We start from the raw sequence: 23,585 nt of genomic DNA on the forward strand, positions 1-23,585 counted from the left end.
GAAAATTAGAATTTGACATTGAAGATAAATGTAATAACGTAGAAATGGAACATGTTGAAAAATTAGGATCATTTCAAAGCATATGCAATGTTACATTCGATGTTGTAAATCAGAGGTTGCGCACCTTGAAGGAGAGTGTTGAAAAACAGTCTATGTTAATTCCTTCTGTCCAATCACAAATTGTAGGCGTCAACACTCAAGTTGATACCGTGGAAAGAGATTTTAAAGAGAAACTAGTGACATCACATACCTTAAATATAAGCAATCTGGAGGAACAAGTAGAAGAGATGTTAAGACGGAAAAGTGACCGAGAGGGTAACCCCTAACCATCTTTCTTCAGATTTAGCTTTGGAACTTAATGATACTAAGAGAGGCGTAGATAATTTATGGAAAGAATTCAAACTTATCCAGGATAGAGTAGAAAATAGAATAACTTTACCTAATGTTGTGTTACCTCATGAAGTGGTGATTGTTTTGCTGAGGGGGAGACTTTCACACAAAATTTAACGAGAAGTATTGGTTTGCACTTGCTCGAGTGAGGTTAATGTCAGATCCATGGGATCCGGGCAGAGTCACATCTGTCTCCCAGGGACATTGATGTTCTGTGTTAATGGGCGGAATGATGACTGTTGGATCGCTAATTGTTTTCAGTGTTTCTTCTGTACCATTTTTCCTGCATTGAATTCCCTTCAAATATTAAACTATTCTGTAATCTATTCTTGAATTCTTAAACTATCCTATAATTTTAGTATGTAGGAAACCATATATGACTACAAGACAGCCCAATTTAAGAGAATCACGGATGAACAGTGATCTCTAGACATGAAGTGAAACGAATAGAATGTTATATTAGTGGGGAGTATAATATAATGTGGATGGATGATGGATGGATGGAGAGGGTTGCATGGGCGCATGACGGCAAGGTCTTCAGTGTCCGGTCAGTAACAGATTGAGATGGGTGTCAAGAAAATTCTCAGAACAGTAAGGTAAAACAGAACATAAAAAACAGGTAACAAGATATGGTATTCTTTAAACAGAGTGATGTCGAGATGACATAAACTGAACAGAGGATTTTACGTGTGTATTAAAAATAATATAAAGTGACTAACTAGACAACTATTTTATCGTAGAGTATAATTTTCTATTTAGTATAGAATATTTTATACCTTTTATGAAATGTAATGTAGATGGGAGGGGAAAGGGTGGGTAGTGTAAGTACAAGCATGACTAACACTAAACACACATCACACCTTTCAGACAACCCTCACAGACAAGTGTGACTGGTTCTTCACCATTTTCTGTTTCATAGTGGTTGCTAAAATTTTTCCTCAGGGGCTTCAAAGGCGAAGGTGAGAATGTCCGTTCTGTAGGAGATGTTTAACACCATACCTCCTCCGGCTTCTCACTCAAGTACCGGTGAAGTAGGGATCCTGGGAAATGGGGGTGTAAGGGTTTCCTGTCTTTGGGGCTATCTTCTATCTCTTCTTCAATCTTAGCAACCTTTTCTACTTTTTCCTTCCTTACTTCTCATAAGAGTACCGATCTATCTCTCCCTCTTTTCATATGCATATACTTCTATCACTGAACTACTTCTTATTTTCCACGGTTTCCAATAACCTTCATCTTATTTCATATACGTAGGCTGAAGAATCAGGCTACACGAACACAATTCCACACACACACACACACACACACACACACACACTCACACACACTCACACACTATAACACAAAGACACAAACAATGAAAGTCCAGATTAAAAGGATGTGAGAACCGTCAAGTGTTGTAGGGTGAAAGAACGTGCACACAGAGAAATATGCATTTCACTGTAATGGTTCTACATCATCTAGGTACTTGAAAAAAACTATCATGTTGATAAGGAGCATAACTAATGAGCATAAGTCAGGGAGGAACTAATTACAATAATTATCCAGGAATGTCAGTCTAACAAATATTCTGACGACTTGCAGGATAGTGGGACTCTTATAACCTAAGTAAGCATATTATATATTGAACAATGTGTGTAGGCAAGAAGTAGATGCTGGAAACGTAGAAGTTGACAAGTAAAGGACTCTAGGGTATTAAAGAGAAGTATGAAAAGGCAAGAGTGAAGAGTGAAGTAGGTTTTAGTTTTACCAGATAATATTTAGTTATAGTGTACATAAAGATGTATAATAGGGCAATGAACCATGAGGCCTACTCAAGAAGGATAAGGGGGGACAAATCTGGCCTGTATTGGATGCAAAGGGCAAAGGGCAGATAGGCATACCTAAGAAAGGCTGACCTATACTGCGTGGACAGGGGCACCAAGAAGGGGATTGACCTGTACCACAGGAATTAAAAAAGGGGTGCACCTACCAAAATAGAAGGAGAAAGGGTACTCATAGTATCAACCCGTATGTACGGTATAGGTACTGTTTCTAAAGAGGAAACGACAGTATCGTGACAAAAGTCACAAAATTTTTTAGAAATTGTTCTGGTAGCATGATCATGTTTTATGAGTGTCAATGGGAACATTTTTATTTTGCCCAGAGTCCCTCCAGACTACAAAACGTTTATAAATAATAAGACCATTGTGAGCTAAAGTAGAAGCACAAAGAATTGGAATAAAGAATAAAGTACTCAAGTGTTGTGAACACCTGGAGTTTGTGATTGGAAATGAATCCTAACTATTAGGAAAACTTACCAGATCACAAGGGAATATTCGGGGTTGATGTCAAAATAGAGTGAGAGTAGAATAAATGAATGATTAGCTAAAGTTTATTCTAAATGAGTGCAAAGATCTATGTTGGAATGTATATTGTTAGAATTGTATGTGATATAAATTTACATAATGATTGTATAAAATATCCTGTGTTTGATTTAGGGGGGAAATAGGTAGTGCTTCAAGAATTTTGGAGTAAATTCTAGAACCACTCGACCTTCCACCGATCCGAACACCCGATATTTTAGAGGTGAGTGGGAGAAACGAATATGCCCTACTGCGCTTCGCCTATTTGTGTGTGCTGGTCAAAACACAGTTACGAGAAAAAGATAGACTCGGCGGCTGAACAGCCGCAGACAAGTACCTCCTGTATGGACCTCAGAGTTTCCGTGTACGGGTGAAGAAGAACAAGAAAAGTTTATGTAGTATTCTGTGCTCTTAAGTCTCTGTGTTGATTACAAACAATTGAATATAGAGTTCTATGTACATTTACATATTGGATTCGCTTGAGACTAGGGACTTTTAACTTACTTCATGTATTGGCTGTGAACGAAGCAAGACACATGTATGATGTTTATAAATTATTTGGTTATCAAAACAGTGATATCTGAATATGTAAATGAGTCTAATGTTTAAGGACTAACTAGCTTGCAGAAGTTGTCTGTGGAAGTTGAAAATATAAAATGATTGAATTGAAAAGTATTCTACGTGTACCCAAATTATTTCAGGGATAGAGAAGTAGTTTAATAAATTCCTTAAACCAGCTATAGTCTTCGGAGAAGAAGCTTTTGGGAGATCGACGTAGCAGATTACCCAGAAAAGAGGATCGGCTACACACAATGTGCAAGTTAAGCCTTGCAACCCAATACCACACTGTCTCTTGTCATCCGAAAAACATTACAAAGGTATTGATTTATAACCTTACTACTTCCTGCTTCTTCTTTTCTAGATACATTGCTGTTGGAGTCATAATGATACACCAGTTTCATTACCATTAATGATCAAACTGAGACATGTTTCGCAACACTGCACTGTACTGTGTTGTGCTGCCTTCAGCCATACCTGTTTGCTGCTGGGTTTGATGATTATTACTTAAGATTTGCTGTCACCATCAACGAATGTCCTTGAACTGAATGTTGCTCCATGATTATTTAAGATCACTCTAATGACTGGGGACATTAAATTACAATCTAGACAACATTTTGTTTGCAATGAGAAACAGAACGCTGTTTTCCACAGACACTGAACATTGCATGAGATGTCCTATGAGCAGTCTTCTTGGTCTGGTTATCTCTTGGTGTCACTGGTAAAATGCCAGGCACCATCGATCCAAACATCTCAGGTTCAATCTTTGATCGGTTCTAGGGTTTTTTCTGTTCAGTTAGCTGTTCAGTTTCCTGCCTGGCCCGGTGCACCCCTCCGTAGCTAACCTGGTCACTCAAGACTCCTCTTAAAGGACCATATTGATGGCGATCTCAGTGCGGACGCCAGTTCAACACAGGATGCTGTGAAACAGTACTCGCATCCTCAGACTATCCACTACACCCGGCCTCCAGGTCGCTGGATTACAGGAGCACGCCACCACTCCCAGCCTTATCATTTCATTCATCTGTGGTAATGTTTGCTAATGTGAAAAATACTCAGTTGTGCCATTGTTTGGAGTCTATATTAAACTACAGGTTCCCTTATAATGGCTAAATAAATCAGTTTGAAAGTTAGGGGAAGGAAATGGTGATCCTCCAATAGGGCTTTACTTATTCACACGACATCAATGCAAAATTGAAAATACCCTCAGAAACACTGAAACATCATTAAAATAAAGGTGTCTGGTGATGCTGAAGTGAAGGGAATGATTTGAGTTTTAAGGATCAACACTGATATGCTGCATGTCAATGCTCCATTTAGTGATAGTATCAGCATATTTTGTGTGTGTGGGTTGGGTATAGCAGACTGGCTACAGAAACTGAGCTGTGAGGACTTAAATACGGTACTTAAGATGTCAAACAACAAGAAATAAAATACGGTTAATGGTCTGAGGAAAGACAACAGCTCATTATCATATTGAGGAGATGCTGAATGGAGGACTGATATGCAAAGAAGAACTGGAACTACATTTTCCCACTACTGCCACTACTTAGATGTTGTACTGGGTGTAGCAGGAGATGGGACCTTGAAATGTGCAAGAGGAAGAGATGGCTCGTGTCCATGAGAGACAGGTTAGTTACTTAGTTAGTTAGTCACGTGTTTCATTGATCAATAGCACAGAAAAACTGTTTTATAGTGTTATACCTAAATTTTCCTATTATCTATCCCATTCCCTTAAATGGCACAAAATGCATATATTATATCTCCATATTTATTTACTCATATTCAAGAATTCATCTATGGTATAGAAGGAGTTGTCAAGGAGGTGTGATTTCAATTTGTTTTTAAAACTATTACTACTGTCTGTCAGACATTTTATTTCATCCGGTAATTTATCAAAAAGTTTTATAGCAGTATATTTTATCCCATTCTGTGCCAAAGATAGGTTAAGTAAAGGATGGTGTAGGTCTTTCTTTTTTCTGATATTGTAATCATGAATGTTGCTGATGATTTTAAACTGGTCCATGTTGTTGAGAAAAAATTTCATTACTAAGTAAATTTACTGTGAAGCAGTTGTAAGAATTCCGTAACCTATTAAACAGATGCCTACAAGATGTGCAGCTATGAACCCCACACATTATTCTAACTACTTTCGTTTGAGCAGTGAATACATTTGGCCTAAGTGTTGAGTTGCCCCAGAATATTATTCCGTATGACATCAGAGAGCGGAAGTATGCAAAGTATGTTAGCTTACTAATTTCTACATCCTCAAAATTGGCAATTATTCTGATTTTAAAAGTTGCTGAACCTAGTCGCTTTAGGAGATCCAAAATATGACTTTCCAATTAAGATTCTCATCTATATGTACACCCAAAAACGTAGTATGCTGTACCCTGGCTACTGACTTCTTTTGATGTGCTATGTTTATTGAAGGAATTATACTTTTCGCAGCAGAAAATTGGATGTACTATGTTTTTTCCAAGTTCAGAGCAAGCCCATTCGCAGAAAACCAATTAATAACTTTTCCAAAGACCTTCTTTGTATCATTTTCTATTGGACTTTCTTTTACTGGATTAATAGTTATGCTTGTATCATCAGCAAACAGTGTCAGTTCAGCATCTTGTTTCACATAAGAAGGGAGGTCATTCATATATATCAAGAACAGGAGGGGACCCATGATCGAACCTTGTGGAACACCTACAGCAATTTTACCCCAGTTAGATGAAGAGGCAAACTCCTCTGATTCACCTGAAGCATATAAAGAGACTTTCTGCTTCCTGTTCTGTAGATATTACTTAAACCACTCATATGCTGTTCCATTTATACCATATAATTGTAATTTCTCTAACATAATGTCATGGTTCACACAATCAAATGCTTTGGATAAGTCACGGAATATTCTTACTGGTGACATTTTACTGTTTAAAGACCTATTATGTGGACAGTGAAATTGTATATTGCTGTCTCAGTGGAACAGCATTTCTGAAATCCGAACTGTGATTTACTAAGTATCCCATTACTGTTGAGATGGCTAACCACTCTCGAGCACATTACTTTCTCAAAGATTTTTGAAAATGCTGTAAGCAAGGATACTGGCCGGTAATTATTAACATCTGTAGTTTCCTCCTTTTTGTAGAGGGGCTTGACAATGGCATATTTTAACCTGTCTGGAAAAATACCCTGAGTTAGTGATGCATTACTTATATGACTCAAAATATCAGCTGTAATTGCTCCACATTGTTTTAATAACTTGTTAGAGATGCCATCTACTCCAACAGTACACTGTTTTACAAAGATTTGATAATTTTCCTTATTTCACAAGAGGTTGTTAGATGAAACTTAATCTGACTAAAATTTTTCAAAACTGACTATTCCATGTATTGCCCGGCTTTTTCTCCTACACTTAAGAAGCAATTGTTAAATACATTGGCTACCTGTGTATTATTGGTTAAGATGGTCTCATTTTCTTTAACAGTAATACTACCTACTCCAGTGGTTACTTTTCCTGTCTCCCTTCTAACAACATTCCATATTGATTTGATTTTATTACTGGAGCTGTTAATTTCTTCTTTAACATACATATTTCCTGATTTCTTTACAACTTTTCTCAGTATGTTACAATAATTTTTATAGTGTAAAGCTACTTCTGGATCTTTGCTAGTTCTTGCTGTCTTATATAGTTTTATTTTTTCTTTCTGAAGACACTTTAACACCTGTAGTAATCCAAGGTTTCTTTGAAAAGTTTGTGGTGTTACATTTAGAAATTTTCTTTGGAAAACAATGTTCAAAAAGGGATTTAAATTTATCAAGAAATATGCTGCATTTATCAGTAGCATTTGGCCCATTATATACATCTTCCCAGTTTACATTTCCTAAACTTTCTCTCAAGTGATCTATAGATACCGGCTTGAGCACCCTCACACTTTTACTTAATGGTTTCTGAAGTATACGCCCTGTTAGGTTTTGTAAGTTAATCAGTTGTGCATCATGGTCAGATAATCCATTTACCACAGGGAAAGCATGTGTTTGTTGTACATCCTCTTGTTGTACAAATACATTATCTATTAGAGTACTACTGCCCTGAACTGATTCTAAGTTATATGTTGTTAACTTCTAGTTCACTTTTCCTATCAGAATTGCTTAGAAAGTTAACACTGAAATCACTACAGATTAATAACTTCTCCCTTTTGTCCGACAGACGGCATAACAAGGAGTCAAACTTTTTTTTTTATGAACAGTTCCCAATCTCCAAGTGGAGACCTGTACACTGTTGCTAATATCAACACAACATTATCTAGCTGAAGTTCACATGCACAAACCTCAAAGTGCTGAACAACACAAAATTTGCTTACTTCAACAGATCTGTATTTATACCCTTGTTTTATGAAATGGCAACTCCTCCTTTATCCATACTAGATCTACAAATGTAAGATGCTAAATTATACCCATTTATACTGACATTTTCCATCCCCACTGTGACATGGTGCTCAGACGGACAAAGTATATCAAACTCATTCTTATTTTTGAGATCATCTAAACACATTATCAGCTCATCTACTTTATTTTTTATTCCCCTGACATTTTGGTGAAGTAAGTTGATCCGCCCTTGGCTTTATCCCTATTTGCTGCGCATGAAGTTTCTTTTCTTTGGTTGTTGTCTCTTTGGAATTTGGCTTTAACCTAAAAAAAACTGTCTGCCTGGTCCCAATAACCACAGGGATCACCCCTTGTGTGACTTGGCCCCCCTTACAGTACTTGCTGATAGAGATGCTAACTTATCTTTCCCCTTCCTATTAAGGTGCAGGCCATGTGCAGTGTAACCCCACCTACCAATAGCATGAACTGGAATAACACTCATGTGAGACTTTGCTGGTGTCTGGAACATCCCGTTCGGCTCAGTGTTAACATGCCTTACAGCAGAGTTTACCCAGGGCTGATCATTGTGCTGAAAGACCTCCACAAACTGCACATTCGTGTGCCCAGTTTCTGTTCCTATTTTATCCAGGTCACTCCTAATACTATATCTTGGATTCATAGCCAGCTTGTTTCCTGCTCCCCCAACTATAATTACCTGATCATCTTTCTCAAAGTCCTTGCATAGCTGACCTAAGTTTTCTGTCACTTGCCTAAGGCTAGCACTTCGTTTTGCAAAACTTGTGACCTGGTACTCGGTCGGTAGTTTCTCCTGAAGCTGTTGGCCCACACCCCTCCCATAACTGCTACCTAAAAGCAGAATTTTTCTTTTCCTATTCTGGTTTAATCTCAACCTGCCTTTTTTCTTTAAGCTAGTATTCTGCTTCAACCTACATCTGAATGAGGCCCTTCCTCCACTACTTCAGATAGCAAGCCAAACTGATTTGCTAACAGAATTTCAGAAGTTTTATCAATTGTTTCCCTTTTTCACTCTTTGCTTGCTACCTTTTCCCAACGCCCAGAGTCCTTTTCCTCCCTAAGCTTACATAATTCCAAATTTGTGATTTCTAATTCAGCCTTAAGGCCACAAATCTTTGCCTCCTGATCCGCGATTTTTCTGTCCTTTCTACATAACCTACACTGCCATGGAAGAGCCTCATTATCTACCCTCGTTTCCTTAATGTTGCACTCGCCCCAATGAAACAACAACATACAGTCTATACAGAACACCCCCTCTTTCAAATTTCTATGGCAACCACCACAGTTGTCACACATGGTTTGATAGTAAAACGTAACAAAAAAAGCACAAAATAACTTCAACAACCCAATAGTTTTGTAACCTGTACTAATATGTAACTAAACACTAATGTAAACAACCTTACAAACTTGCTTCAGAAACTTGTAATTAAGCACACAAATTCTGGATGAGAGACATGAATTAATTTAACTTTGAAGCGCTAAGTCTAGTCAAAAATAAATACCTTCACCCGTACAAACTTTACGCCTAAATATGTAAACAAATTCGTGACTGCCGGCCTTTACAAAATACTTCCTTTTCGATGTCATTACGTTTAGAAAAGCGAAACCTTCAATAGATAGATTAGATAAAAAGTAAATGCACTAGTCTAAAACGTAATATTAACTAAATTAGCTCATCGCTTAACTTAGTGAGAGCTTCGTACACGTGCGTCCACCTGGCTGCAGGGCTGCCAACCTATATATGATGGAAGCAGGAGAATGGATATGAACGCAAGGTAGCGCGTAGTATTAATAGTATGTGGTATATAGTTACAAGGAGGTAGGGACATTGGGAGGAGGGAGTGGGTAGGAGATGTGAAAATTAGGAAGGGAGGTTGAGGAGGCAGCAGGGAAGAACAAAGGGAGAAGGAATTTCAAGATAATCATGTTAAATAATATTTAACTAAATTTAATTACCATTTTGTACCTATTTCAATTTCAACTGCTAGAGCCACAATAAAAAAATTTTACTCAAGTGATAGTTATTTAGTTAGTTCCCTGCTCTGTACGTTACAGTCATAGTGAACTTTATGATGTGAAACATGTCATTTGAACATATTCCAGACACAGTTAGCATTTATATTTATATGGCTAAAGCTGACTATTTACAGGTTTATAACTGCCTAATTATTCCAACTCAAGAAATCTCCTATGGTATAGAAGTTATTTTAAGGCATACATAAAGAACCTAAATAGTTTAATTCAGGTAATGTTCCTTTTATAAACATGGCATTGGAGTCTCCCATGGAAATGTATTTATGTCTAGTTAACTTGTACAGCATTATTTAAGGATGTTTCATGTGAATTACTGGTTAAATGAATTGTGATTACCACACTGACGAGGACTGTTGGATTATTTATCATCAATATGTTTCTAATTGTCTAAATATGACTATCTACTTGTAGCATGTAAAGACTGTAATCATTAATATTATTTTATTCATATTTTCAGTTGTACTTTTCTAGTTAAAGCAGGTTTGGTGAAAAAAATTGTATTCATTGGCATATAGAAAACATCATGTAAACATAAAGATGTATTTGCCTTCATTTGTCCAATACCTGGTGTGCAGTGTAAGATTTACTGGACCAAATAATAATACAAATACAATTGATGATGTGGAGAAACACGTTAACATCAGGTAAAGAATGTAGTCTTCAGCTACTGTGGAAACAATTCATAATCATTATCCTAAAGGCAGAAAACGTGACCAATGAGTGTTTTACAGTATTCTGTACAAATGTTGAGAATAGCACACTTGTTTTAAAGAGAAAGTTGTGAAGGGTAAAGAGATAATCATAAATGAAGTACACTAACTACTACTCGAAGCAGTCAACAAATTACTAGCACATCCCAAATATGCACAAAAATTTATTGTAAACATGGAATAGTGAAATCTGAACACATCTTCAGTGGAAGCAAAGCACCTACAAATGAGAAAATTTTCATTATCAAGAATTTTGCCATTACAAAATTAAAATTCGAAATGCTAATTTATGAATATAGGTGGAATCATAGAGAAGACAACTGTCACTATACTTGAGTTTGAAAATGAGGTACTATTTTTTTACACTGCATTCTAAAGTACTCCTGACAATGAGAATTGAAATCACAGTTTATTCCCAATGAGAATTGAAATCACAGTTTATTCCCATCCATAATAAATAATACTGAAAGTGCCAGAAGAAAACAGCTTCACTGAGTCTTGTGACACTCTACATTTCAATACTGACTGCAGTATTGCAATATCATAACATTTTTACTTACCAGTAAGACAAGGAAACTCCAACAAATGTTCCTGCAGCGACATGTGATGATGTTGTTGTCCGGCTTGTGAAGAGAAAGTACGTAAGTCCAGCACCAAAACCACTAGTGATTCCATACAGGAACGTATTTCGAAAACATGGTATTTTAGATATGTCCCGGCCAAACAGGAAAGGTCCCTTTAGAAGAAAAGAAACCAAGTAATAAGAATTTTACAGTAAAATTCTCTTTACATTAGGAAAAAGACGTTGTTTTGTATTACATTGCTCAAATGTAATAACTAAATCTACTCAAGAGAGGGAAACTGGAAAAACAGAAATGTTTATGCTCCTATGCATTGCCACCACAAGCAAAATTTATTTTCCGATAACATTTTTCTGGGTTTGTGACTGCGTTGTCAATGCACAAAATTACCAATATTTTGGTCCCTGTTGCAAGTGGCCTTCTTCAGGGTGTTTTTATTTACTACTGAATGAGAAAGCTTTGTTTCTTATACACTCCTGGAAATTGAAATAAGAACACCGTGAATTCATTGTCCCAGGAAGGGGAAACTTTATTGACACATTCCTGGGGTCAGATACATCACATGATCACACTGACAGAACCACAGGCACATAGACACAGGCAACAGAGCATGCACAATGTCGGCACTAGTACAGTGTATATCTACCTTTCGCAGCAATGTAGGCTGCTATTCTCCCATGGAGACGATCGTAGAGATGCTGGATGTAGTCCTGTGGAACGGCTTGACATGCCATTTCCACCTGGCGCCTCAGTTGGACCAGCGTTCGTGCTGGACGTGCAGACGCGTGAGACGACACTTCATCCAGTCCCAAACATTCTCAATGGGGGACAGATAGGGAGATCTTGCTGGCCAGGGTAGTTGACTTACACCTTCTAGAGCACGTTGGGTGGCATGGGATACATGCGGACGTGCATTGTCCTGTTGGAACAGCAAGTTCCCTTGCCGGTCTAGGAATGGTAGAACGATGGGTTCGATGACGGTTTGGATGTACCGTGCACTATTCAGTGTCCCCTCGACGATCACCAGAGGTGTACGGCCAGTGTAGGAGATCGCTCCCCACACCATGATTCCGGGTGTTGGCCCTGTGTGCCTCGGTCGTATGCAGTCCTGATTGTGGCACTTGCCTGCACGGCGCCAAACACGCATATGACCATCATTGGCACCAAGGCAGAAGCGACTCTCATCGCTGAAGACGACACGTCTCCATTCGTCCCTCCATTCACGCCTGTCGCGACACCACTGGAGGCGGGCTGCACGACGTTGGGGCGTGAGCGGAAGACGGCCTAAAGGTGTGCGGGACCGTAGCCCAGCTTCATGGAGACGGTTGCGAATGGTCCTCGCCGATACCCCAGGAGCAACAGTGTCCCTAATTTGCTGGGAAGTGGCGGTGCTGTCCCCTACGGCACTGCGTAGGATCCTACAGTCTTGGCGTGCATTGGTGTGTCGCTGCGGTCCGGTCCCAGGTCGACGGGCACGTGCACCTTCCGCCGACCACTGGTGACAACATCGATGTACTGTGGAGACCTCACGCCCCACGTGTTGAGCAATTCGGCGGTACGTCCACCCGGCCTCCCGCATGCCCACTATACGCCCTCGCTCAAAGTCCGTCAACTGCACATACGGTTCACGTCCACGCTGTCGCGGCATGCTACCAGTGTTAAAGACTGCGATGGAGCTCCGTATGCCACGGCAAACTGGCTGACACTAACGGCGGCGGTGCACAAATGCTGCGCAGCTAGCGCCATTCGACGGCCAACACCGCGGTTCCTGGTGTGTCCGCTGTGCCGTGCATGTGATCATTGCTTGTACAGCCCTTTCGCAGTGTCCGGAGCAAGTATGGTGGGTCTGACACACCGGTGTCAATGTGTTCTTTTTTCCATTTCCAGGAGTGTATATGTGCAGACATGACTGTTATCTAATTCTGATAGGCTGTTAAGGATGAAGGGGAGGGATGTTAGAAGTCTTTCTTGGTGTTTTTATTATTTCTGTTCATTGGCGGGAACCCAAGGTTTTGATTGGTGTTAGCATTACTGCTTTTGATTGGTGGAAATCGGTGAATGGAAAACCAGGCAGCAGCTGTGACATGGTGTTGTTTTCCTCCTTTCTAGCACTGGCCAAGGGGTGCCAGTACTCTGTGTACCAGTGGACACTGCAGTCTACTGCACAACTGTGTGCTTTGCTTCACGTGAGCTGTCGTTCCATAATGCTGTTATTGCTGGCAGCCAAGACGTTGGAAGTCAGTACCCATCTTCCCTGTTCATGTTGGCAGGTTACTTGGTTATTTCTATTGCCCCTCTAACCTTCCTCCTGAAAGTAAGAGCCTGTTTTGACAGTATGCGAGCTTCAAAAAAATCAGTCTGTTTGCAGCACTCATCCTGGTGCTCTCCCACCGCTGACTTGGTGTGTTCTGATATCTGTGTGCTGATGGGTCGCCCCATCTCGCCTACATAAATGAATCCACATTTGCCACCTGATTTCTTAAACCCCAACAGTATGTAGTTTGTCAACTGCATCTTTTGTTGTGTGAAGAACATATTTTTTTATGTCGGCTTGATGCCTGCTTGGTGGAGAATTTTGCCCACCTGTTGAGTGACACCTTGAACATATGGTAATAGTGATGTTTTGTGCTTCCTTCTGCCCTCCTATATTGCCTTCATTCTTTGTCACCATATTATTATCTATTAGTTTCATTCCATAACCACTGGCACCAAAAACAGGCTTGCCGTTTTGTAATGCATCCTTTATAGATATTCCTTATCGCTGACCCTGTGAGCCCCCTTGGTTAAAGTGTGCAGGGCGAATACCTTCTGCATAGAGTGATGGTGAGAGGAGGCATGTAGGTACCTGTCAGTACTAGTTGGCTTCCTATTTACTCCATGACCCAGTTTACCATCAGGCTTTCTATAAACTTCCACGTCGAGGAAATGCTGTACCTCCTTCTTTTCTATCTCCGTATTGAATTGGATTCTGCTGTGCTGCTGGTTGAGGTGTTGGTGGAAATTGTGTAGCTCTTTCTTTCCATGTGACCAGATAATGAAGGTATCATCAACATATCGGAGCCAGAATGTTGGCTCCGATATGTTGATGATATCTTCATTAGCTGGCCACATGGAGAGGGAGGGCTACGAAATGTTGCCTCTGATATGTTGATGATACATTTGTTATATGGCCACATGGAGAGGAAGAGTTATGAAATTTCCACCAACACCTCAACCAGTAGCACAGCAGAATCCAATTAACTATGGAGACAGAAAAGAAGGGGGTGCTGCCTTTCCTCGGCATGGAAGTTTACAGAAAGCCTGATGGTAACCTGGCCCATAGAGTATATAGAAAGCCTACCAGTACTGACAGGTACCTACATGTCTCCTCTCATCATCACCCTACATTCGAGAAATCCATCCTGCACACTTTAACTAAGACTGTTCACAGGATCAGCAATAAGGAGCAACTAAAGAATGAACTACAAAATCGCAAGTCCATTTTTGGTGCCAATGGCTGTGGAATGAAACTAATAGATAAAACTATGGCAACAAAGAATGAAGGGAATTGAGGAGAGCAGAAGGAAGCGCAAAACATTGCTCTATTAGCATATGTTCAAGGCGTCACTCAACAGGTGGGCAAAATTCTCCACCAAGCAGGCATCAAGCCGACAGAATAAAAGATGTTCTTCACAAACCAAAAGATGCAGTTGACAAACTACATACTGTTGGAGTTTACGAAATCAGGTGGCAAATGTGGATTCGTTTATGTAGGTGACATGAGGTGACCCATCAGCACACGGATATCTGAACACGAAAGATATATCCGACTAAGACAATACACCAAGTCAGCTGTGGCTGAACACCAGAATGAGTGCGGCAAACCGACTGATTTTTTTGAAGCTCGTGTACTGGCAAAACAGCCTCTTACTTTCAGGAGGAAGATTAGAGAGGCAATAGAAATAACCAAGTGACCCACCAACATGAACAGAGAAGACAGGTACCGACTTCCGACGTCTTGGCTGCCAGCAATAACAGCATTACAGTATGACAGCTCACATGAAGCAACACACAGAGGCGTGCGAGAGACTGCAGTGGCCGCAGGTCCATAAGAGTACTGGCACTCCTTGGCCACTGCTAGAAAGGAGGAAAACAGCACCATGTCACAACTGCTGCCTGGTTTTCCATTCACTGATTTCCACCAATCAAAAGCAGTAATGCAAACACCAATCAAAACATTGGGTTTCTGCCAATGAAAAGAAATAATAAAAACACCAAGAAAGACTTCTAACATCCCTCCTCTTCATCCTTAACAGCCTATCAGAATTAGATAACACCCATGTCTGCACATATATAAGAAACGCAGTTTTCTCGTTCAGTATTAAACACAAACCACCCTAAGTAGGTCACTTGCAACAGGGACTGAAACATCGGTAATTTTGTACATTGATGATGTGGTCACAAACCCAGAAAAATTTTACTGGGTGTGATGATGGCCATGGAAGCCTACATTTATATAAAAATTATTTTGCTTAATTTAGTGGGCATTAGCTTGGTTAGATGCATAATTCTTAGAATACTTTCCCTCTGTTTTCCTGTGTGGAATTAACTGTCAAGCTGACAAGGAGATCTTTAATGTGGTTCATTTTAATGACAGTCCAAAAAGACAAGTATTTTCTGTTACTGCCTGTTAATTAAATACATCTGCATGAACAGAGTATGGAAGCATTCTGGGAACAAACACAAAAGATCAGAGCCTGGCTGTTTTGGAGCAAGAGACTGGAATCAAATGACAAAATATGTTACCTACCTGCACATCTGTAGTGGATAATTTTCTTTTCTTTTTTAAGGGAATAAAGTTCTATTAAGAGCAAGATCAACAGAGACCGAGCAGTCCTTGTATAGACACTGTTGACAGACTAAATAACTGGTATTTCTAAGAAACTATTGATGGATTGTGAGTTATTAGTCTCATAACATAAATAATGTAAATCGTTTGATTAAGGTACAGGAGGCACATCATAAACATTGAACTAGTACTTCATCTTAAATATAAAGCAAGTGGTGTTAATAACAGTGTTGCAATTATTATACAGTTTATTCCTCCTACAGAATCTGTGCAACTTTATTTTTAATATATGCTGATTCACATTAAGTATGCTGTTGTCTAAGTATTAACTTATTGTATTTTTTTTTTCATCCCCCAACATTGTTGAGTCTGTGTGTATAATTTCAACTAGTGTGTGATGTATTTACTTGCTTTGTTTCAGAAACAAACCTGCAGTAGGATAGCCAAAATGAGACCCAAATAATGCTTTTTCTTATTATGATTCTGACTTTTTACCCTGGCCCACAAAACACACAGTTAAGTGAAAAGAAGCCCTGTGTTATACTTTTAGCTCTAGTGCAATTCCTGTGATATGATCTGAACAGAAAAGAAAGTCTTCATTAATTTTCTCCGCTGTGTAAGTATGTTATTTCTGACTCTACACTTTGCGTCGCCTGACAAGAGAGGACCCCTTAGACACTTGAGAGACGTGCTATGCTCATTTTCAATGTTTAGATTAATGACTCTGAGCACTATGCGACTTAACTTCTGAGGTCATCAGTCACCTAGTACTTAGAACTAATTAAACCTAACTAACCTAAGGACATCACACACATCCATGCCCGAGGCAGGATTCGAAACTGCGACCGTAGCGGTTGCTCGGCTCCAGACTGTAGTGCCTACAACTGCACGGCCACTCCGGCCGGCCAATCTTTAGATTAGGAGACATGTCAAAAAGATATGACAGACATCCAACACAGAGTTTTTCTCTCTCTCTCTCTCTCTCTCTTTCTCTCAAATATTGAGCTATTTCACAAGTTAGTTCCATCTACTGCAAAAAAGCACAATAGCCCTAAAACAAATTTATTTAGATCATGTCACAAGGGTAAACCTTGTAGTGTGTTGAGTTGCAAAAGCCTTTGAAATGGCATAGTAATGCACTATACGAGAGATGGCATATTAGCTATGATACCAGACATAGCAGTCTATGCCAAATGACAAGCAAAGTGTTAGTACATAACTTCTACACAGTGAAGTAATAAGAAATGGAAGTGAAGAGCATATTGTCTTAAGTTGAAAAAGTTTGATTATACTTTTCGCTCAGCACTAGAGGCTGCCGTAATTTATGGCTTGGTTTGTAACGGGATCATTACAGTTGTCCCATTTGTCCCTACTTGCTCACACGGTATGGCATCAACAGGATTCATGTGAAAAGCTCACTCTTGAGATTCTTGCCAACACTTTCACAGATCTGGTTACAGGGCTTGTTGCATCAACTGGAGATATTTCAGGCCATGGAAATTATCTCCTGAGAATGTGATATAATCATGAGAAGATTTATTTTTATTTGAATTTGAACTGGAGGGTGGAGGGAGGGGGGGGGGGGGGAGGTAATGAAAACTGCTTCCATGGTATTTCAATGAAGCCACACATTCTTCATGGCTCATTCCAAAAAGGTATAGGTAGGTTCCAATAAGTGCACATAAAGCTCCCAAATTGTAGCTTATGGCGGCTCTTATAAAGGTATTTTTTTTTTTAATTTTAATTTTAACGCTCCCTGTGAAAATGAGATTTGTGAAATTCGGGCTCAGTAAGGTGAGAGGCCCCCCCATGAACCATGGACCTCGCCGTTGGTGGGGAGGCTTGCATGCCTCAGCGATACAGATAGCCATACCAAGGTGCAACCACAATGGAGGGGTATCTGTTGAGAGGCCAGACAACATGTGGTTCCTGAAAAGGGGCAGCAGCCTTTTCAGTAGATGCAGGGGCAACAGTCTGGATGATTGACAGATCTGGACTTGTAACACTAACCAAAACGGCCTTGCTGTGCTGGTACTGTGAATGGCTGAAAGCAAGGGGAAACTACAGACGTAATTTTTCCCTAGGGCATGCAGCTTTACTGTATGGTTAAATGATGATGGCGTACTCTTAAGTAAAATATTCCGGAGGTAAAATAGTCCCCCATTCGGATCTCCGGGCGGCGACTACTCAAGAGGACGTCGTTATCAGGAAAAAGAAAACTGGCATTCTACGGATCGGAGCGTGGAATGTCAGATCCCTTAATCAGGCAGGTAGGTCAGAAAATATAAAAAAGGAAAAGGATAGGTTAAATTTAGATATAGTGGGAATTAGTGAAGTTTGGTGGCAGTAGGAACAAGACTTTTGGTCAGGTGACTACAGGGTTATAAATACAAAATCAAACAGGGGTAATGCAGGAGTAGGTTTAATAATGAATAGGAAAATAGGAATGTGGGTAAGCTACTACAGACAGCATAGTGAATGCATTACTGTGGCCAAGATAGATACAAAGCCCACCCCTACTACAGTAGTACAAGTTTATATGCCAACTAGCTCTGCAGATGACGAAGAGATTGATGAAATGTACAATGAGATAAAAAAAATTATTCAGACAGTGAAGGGAGACAAAAATTTAATTGTCATGGGTGACTGGAACTCGATAGTAGGAAAAGGAAGAGAAGGAAACATAGTAGGTGAATATGGAATAGGATTAAGGAATGAAAGAGGATGCCGCCTGATAGAAATTTGCACAGAGCATAACTTAATCAAAGCTAACACTTGGGTCAAGAATCATAAAAGAAGGTTGTATACATGGAAGAAGACTGGAGATACTGGAAGGTCTCAGACAGATTATATAATGGTAAGACAGAGATTTAGGAACCAGGTTTTAAACTGTAAGACATTTCCAGGGGCAGATATGCACTCTGACCACAATCTACTGGTAATGAACTGTAGATTAAAATTGAAGAAACTGATAAAAGGTGGGAATTTGAGGAGATGGAATCGGGATAAAATGAAAGAACCAGAGGTTGTAGAGAGCTTCATGGAGAGCATTAGGGACAATTGACAAGAAAGGGGAAAAGAAATACAGTAGAAGAAGAATGGGTAGCTTTGAGAGATGAAATAGTGAAGGTAGCAGAGGATCAAGTAGGTAAAAAGACGAGGGCTAGTAAAAATCTTTGGGTAACAGAAGATATATTGAATTTAATTGGTGAAAGGAGAAAATATAAAAATGCAGTAAATGAAGCAGGCAATAAGGAATACAAAGTCTCAAAAATGAGATCGACAGGGAGTGTAAAATCGCTAAGCAGGGATGGCTAGAGGACAAATGTAAGGATGTAGAGGCTTTTCTCATGAGGGGTAAGATAGATACTGCCTACAGAAAAATTAAAGAGACCTTTGGAGAAAAGAGAACCACCTCTATGAATATCAAGAATTCAGATGGAAACCCAGTTCTAAGCAAAGAAGGGGAAGCAGAAAGGTGGAAGGTGTATATAGAGGGTCTATACAAGGGCAACGTTCTTGAGGACAATATTATAGAAATGGAAGAGAATGTAGATGAATATGAAATAGGAGATATGATACTGTGTGAAGATTTTTGACAGAGCACTGAAAGACCTAAGTCGAAACAAGGCCCCAGGAGTAGACAACATTCCATTAGAACTTCTGACAGCCTTGGGAGAGCCAGTCCTGACAAAACTCTACCATCTGGTGAGCAAAATGTATGAGACAGACGAAATACCCTCACAGACTTCAAGAAGAATATAATAATTCCAATCCCAAAGAAAGCAGGTGTTGACAGATGTGAAAATTAACTGAATTATCAGTTTAATAAGTCACGGCTGCAGAAAACTAACACGAATTCTTTACAGACGAATAGAGAAACTGGTAGAAGCCAACCTCGTGGGAAGATCAGTTTGGATTCCGTAGAAATGTTGGAACACGTGTGGCAATACTGACTCTATGACTTATCTTGGAAGAAAGATTAAGGAAAAGCAAACCTACGTTTCTAGCATTTGTAGACTTAGAGAAAGCTTTTGACTATGTTGACTGGAATACTCTCTTTCAAATACAGGGAGCGAAAGGCTATTTACAATTTGTACAGAAACCAGATAGCAGTTATAAGAGTCAAGGGGCGTGAAAGGGAAACAGTGGTTGGGAAGGGAGTGAGACAGGGTTGTAGCCTATCTCTGATGTTATTCAATCTGTATATTGAGCAAGCAGTAAAGGAAAAAAAAAAGAAAAATTTGGAGTAGGGTTAAAATCCATGGAGAAGAAATAAAAATTTTGAGGTTCGCCAATAACACTGTAATTCTGTCAGAGACAGCAAAGGACCTGGAAGAGCAGCTGAACGGAATGGACGTGCCTTGAAAGGAGGATATAAGATTAACATCAACAGGACCAAAATGAGGATAATGGAATGTAGTTGAATTAAATCAAGTGATGCTGCAGGAATTACATCAGGAAATGAGAGGCTTAAAGTAGTAAATGAGTTTTGCTACTTGGGGAGCAAAATAACTGGTGATGGTCGCAGTAGAGAGTATAGAAAATGTAGACTGGCAATGGCAAGGAAAGCGTTTCTGATGAAGAAAAATTTGTTAACATCGAGTATAGATTTAAATGCCAAGAAGTTGTTTCTGAAAGTATTTGTATGGAGTGTAGCCATATATGGAAGTGAAACGTGGACGATAAATAGTTTGGACAAGAAGAGAATAGAAGCTTTCGAAATGTGGTGCTACAGAAGAATGCTGAAGATTAGATGGGTAGATCACATAAAAATGAGGAGGTATTGAATAGAATTGGAGAGAAGAGAAATGTGTGGCACTACTTGACTAGGACAAGGATCGGCTGGTGGGGCAAATTCTGAGGCATCAAGGGACCACCAATTTAGTACTGGAGGGCAGTGTGGAGGGTAAAAATCATAGAGGGAGACCAAGAGAGAATACACTAAGCAGATACAGAAGGATGTAGGCTGCAGTAGGTACTGGGACATGGAGAAGCTTCCACAGGATAGCGTAGCATGGAGAGTTGCATCAAACCGGTCTCAGGACTGAAGACAACAACAACAACAACAACAACAACAACAACAACGTGAGAGGATGGGATGCTACTGGGACATCAAAATATGAATATTCAAGAAATTATCAACTTCATAAAATGTTATATCTGTATGACAAATCCATTCATTACCTAATGTAGGCAGGTTCTTTACTTCTGTCTACGAGACAGAATGCATTTTCATTTCACTCACCACTTTGGTCATGTGATGCAGCCACTCAGTGACCCTGAGCCAAATAAATTTAGGGCAGAATGGGCTGAGCAGTCCCTTTTAATGGTCCAATTCAAACTACTCTATTCAGTTTTCACTTCTGAGGGAAGACAGCAGTTGTAGGACATAAAATAGCTTTTTCCTCAACTTGTTTATGGGTTACAATTTATTTGCTAGGGCATTAGTACCCCAAAATAACTGGAAGCAAAATGCAATCTGCCACTAAATATTAATGGTTTTAATTATCAAGTGGATAAATCCATTATGCTTCGAAGTGCTGCACAAGGTGTGTGGGAAATGATGATTTATTGTGTAAAATTATAAATTCCAATGCAGAATTTGAGGAACTGCAAATAAAAACTGGAAGCTTTGTAACAACAATGGAGGTAATTTCAAACAGAGTTTCAAAAGTAAAGACATAGATTTTTTCAAAAACCTGATGACATGGCACAAGCTAATTCCCTGACCATTACAGTCAATCAATTGTTATGAGGAAGACCTAAATTTACACATGGAAATAATAACCCATTATCTGAGAAATAAAGAAAAGCTTCTGAGGGAACTGAGACAGTAGTGAAGAGGTGAGAGCTAAGTCAATATGAAATTCAGCATTTCAGTGAGTTATGTATTTACATACTTAAATTATTAATTTTAACAATATTAGGAAAAGGATAGATTACACACACAACCGCTACCACACCAGAACCTCCAACCGAAATGCGAATGTCACGGGAGTAGCAATCTGTAGTGGGGTGGGGAAGGGGGAGAGATAGCAGGGTACAGCTGGGGGAAGAGAAGAGGGCGTGCATGGACCAGAGACTGCTAGGTGCAATGCCAGAAGGTGGAGTGTGTACATTGGCAGGGTGAATGGTAAAAAAGAGAGGAGATGATAGGGCAAGGGGGTCGAAATTATTGGATGGAGGGTGCCGGGACAGTAGGTTACCATAGGTTGAGGCCAGGATGTAGCTACTGAAATTAGGCATGTTATATTCAACTGCACGCTGTGCCATGGGATGGTCTACTTTGCTCTTGGCCACAGTTTGACTGTGGCCATTCATCCTGGTCAACAGCTGATTGGAAGTCATATCAATATAAAAATCTGTGCAATAGTCGCAGCATGGCTGCTTTCACAGACTGCCTGGCCTTTATGGTCTAAGATAAACCTGTGACAGCAATGGAACAGGAAATGCTATGTAGGTGGATTGGGCAGGTCTTGCATCTGAGTCTTCCACAGAAATATGATCCCTTGGCAAGGTGCTGGGGTTGGGAGTGGCATAGGGATGGACTAGAATGTTGTGGAGGTTAGGTGAATGATGAAACACCATTTCAGGAGGGGTGGGAAGGCTCTTGAGTAAGATGTCCCTCATTTCAGGGCATGAAGATAGATAATCAAAGCTCTGATGAAGGATGTGGTTCAGCTATTCCAGTCCATGGTAGTATTGGGTGACAAAGAGTGCACTATTTTGTAGCTGGCTCTTGGGGTGGTAGTTTGAGGATTGGAGGTGAGTGAGGAAATGGTGCAGGAAATTTGTTTGTGGACTAGGTCCAGGGCATAGTGCCTGTCTGTGAAAGCCTTGGTGATGCCTTCAGCAGACTGGGAAAGGGTGTCCTTGTCACTGCAGATACATTGTCCCCAGATGGCAAGGCTGTATTGGAGGGATCTTATGGTATGGAAGGGATGGCAGCTGTCAAAATACAGGCAATATTGGCAGTTAGCAGGTTTAATGTCGACAGAGGTGTGAACAAAACCATCAGAGAGGAGGGGCTCAATATCTTGGAAGGTCGCACACTGGTTGGGGAGGACCAGATGAAGGGGATGCGAGAGTGTTGAGGTTGTGAAGCAATGAGGGAAGGCATCTGGGCCCTGAGTCAAGGTCATGAAGATATTATCAATGAACCTGAACCAGACCAGGAGTTCAGGAGGATAGGAATAATTTTGGATACATGTGTATTTGAAAATAAATTAAAAGTTGACTCTCACTCTATGCTCATAATTTTATGCCTATTTTGGTTGTTTAACTTACTAACAGTATGTAAAAACGCAGGAAAAAGTTACTATGAAAATTTTGTAGAGTGGGGTTATCAGTTTTATGATAAAGCACTGGTTTTTGAAATATCGTCATAAAACACTTTTAGGTGTGCATGTGCATTTTGATGAAAAGCTTTTTGGAAAAAGGCGTTTTGTATTTAGCCCATCTTATGGGCATGAGTTATATATGAAATCATTCTCAAAAGTCGACATAAACGTTTTCTGGGTATGGTACCAGGTCATAATGTAAAAAACTACTGCTGCTGGAGGAAAAAAACCAACGTTTCAGCCACGGTTGCAGCAGCCTTCTTCTGGGTCTAATGGCAGCAGTAGTTTTTTACATTATGACGTGGTACCATACCCAGAAAACTTTCATGTCGACTGACTCTGGCCGCAGAAGCCTATGCAATTACATTCTCAAAAGTATTTTTGAGGAAAAGATGAGCTGCAGAAGT

The 23,585-nt window shown here is 39.8% G+C and overlaps 1 protein-coding gene across 1 annotated transcript in view; it reads right to left on the reverse strand.

Moving 5' to 3' along the window:
- The window catches only part of LOC126279139 (cytochrome c oxidase assembly protein COX20, mitochondrial), a 46,149-nt gene that overhangs the window by 6,040 nt on the left and 16,524 nt on the right, over positions 1 to 23,585 (reverse strand). Inside the window, exon 2 of the mRNA XM_049979650.1 lies at positions 10,987 to 11,162. Coding sequence (XP_049835607.1) covers positions 10,987 to 11,162 — 176 coding nt within the window. The remainder of the gene's footprint in view (positions 1 to 10,986; positions 11,163 to 23,585) is intronic.

Source organism: Schistocerca gregaria, chromosome 6 (genome assembly GCF_023897955.1).
Source record: "Schistocerca gregaria isolate iqSchGreg1 chromosome 6, iqSchGreg1.2, whole genome shotgun sequence".
NCBI lineage: Eukaryota > Metazoa > Arthropoda > Insecta > Orthoptera > Acrididae > Schistocerca > Schistocerca gregaria.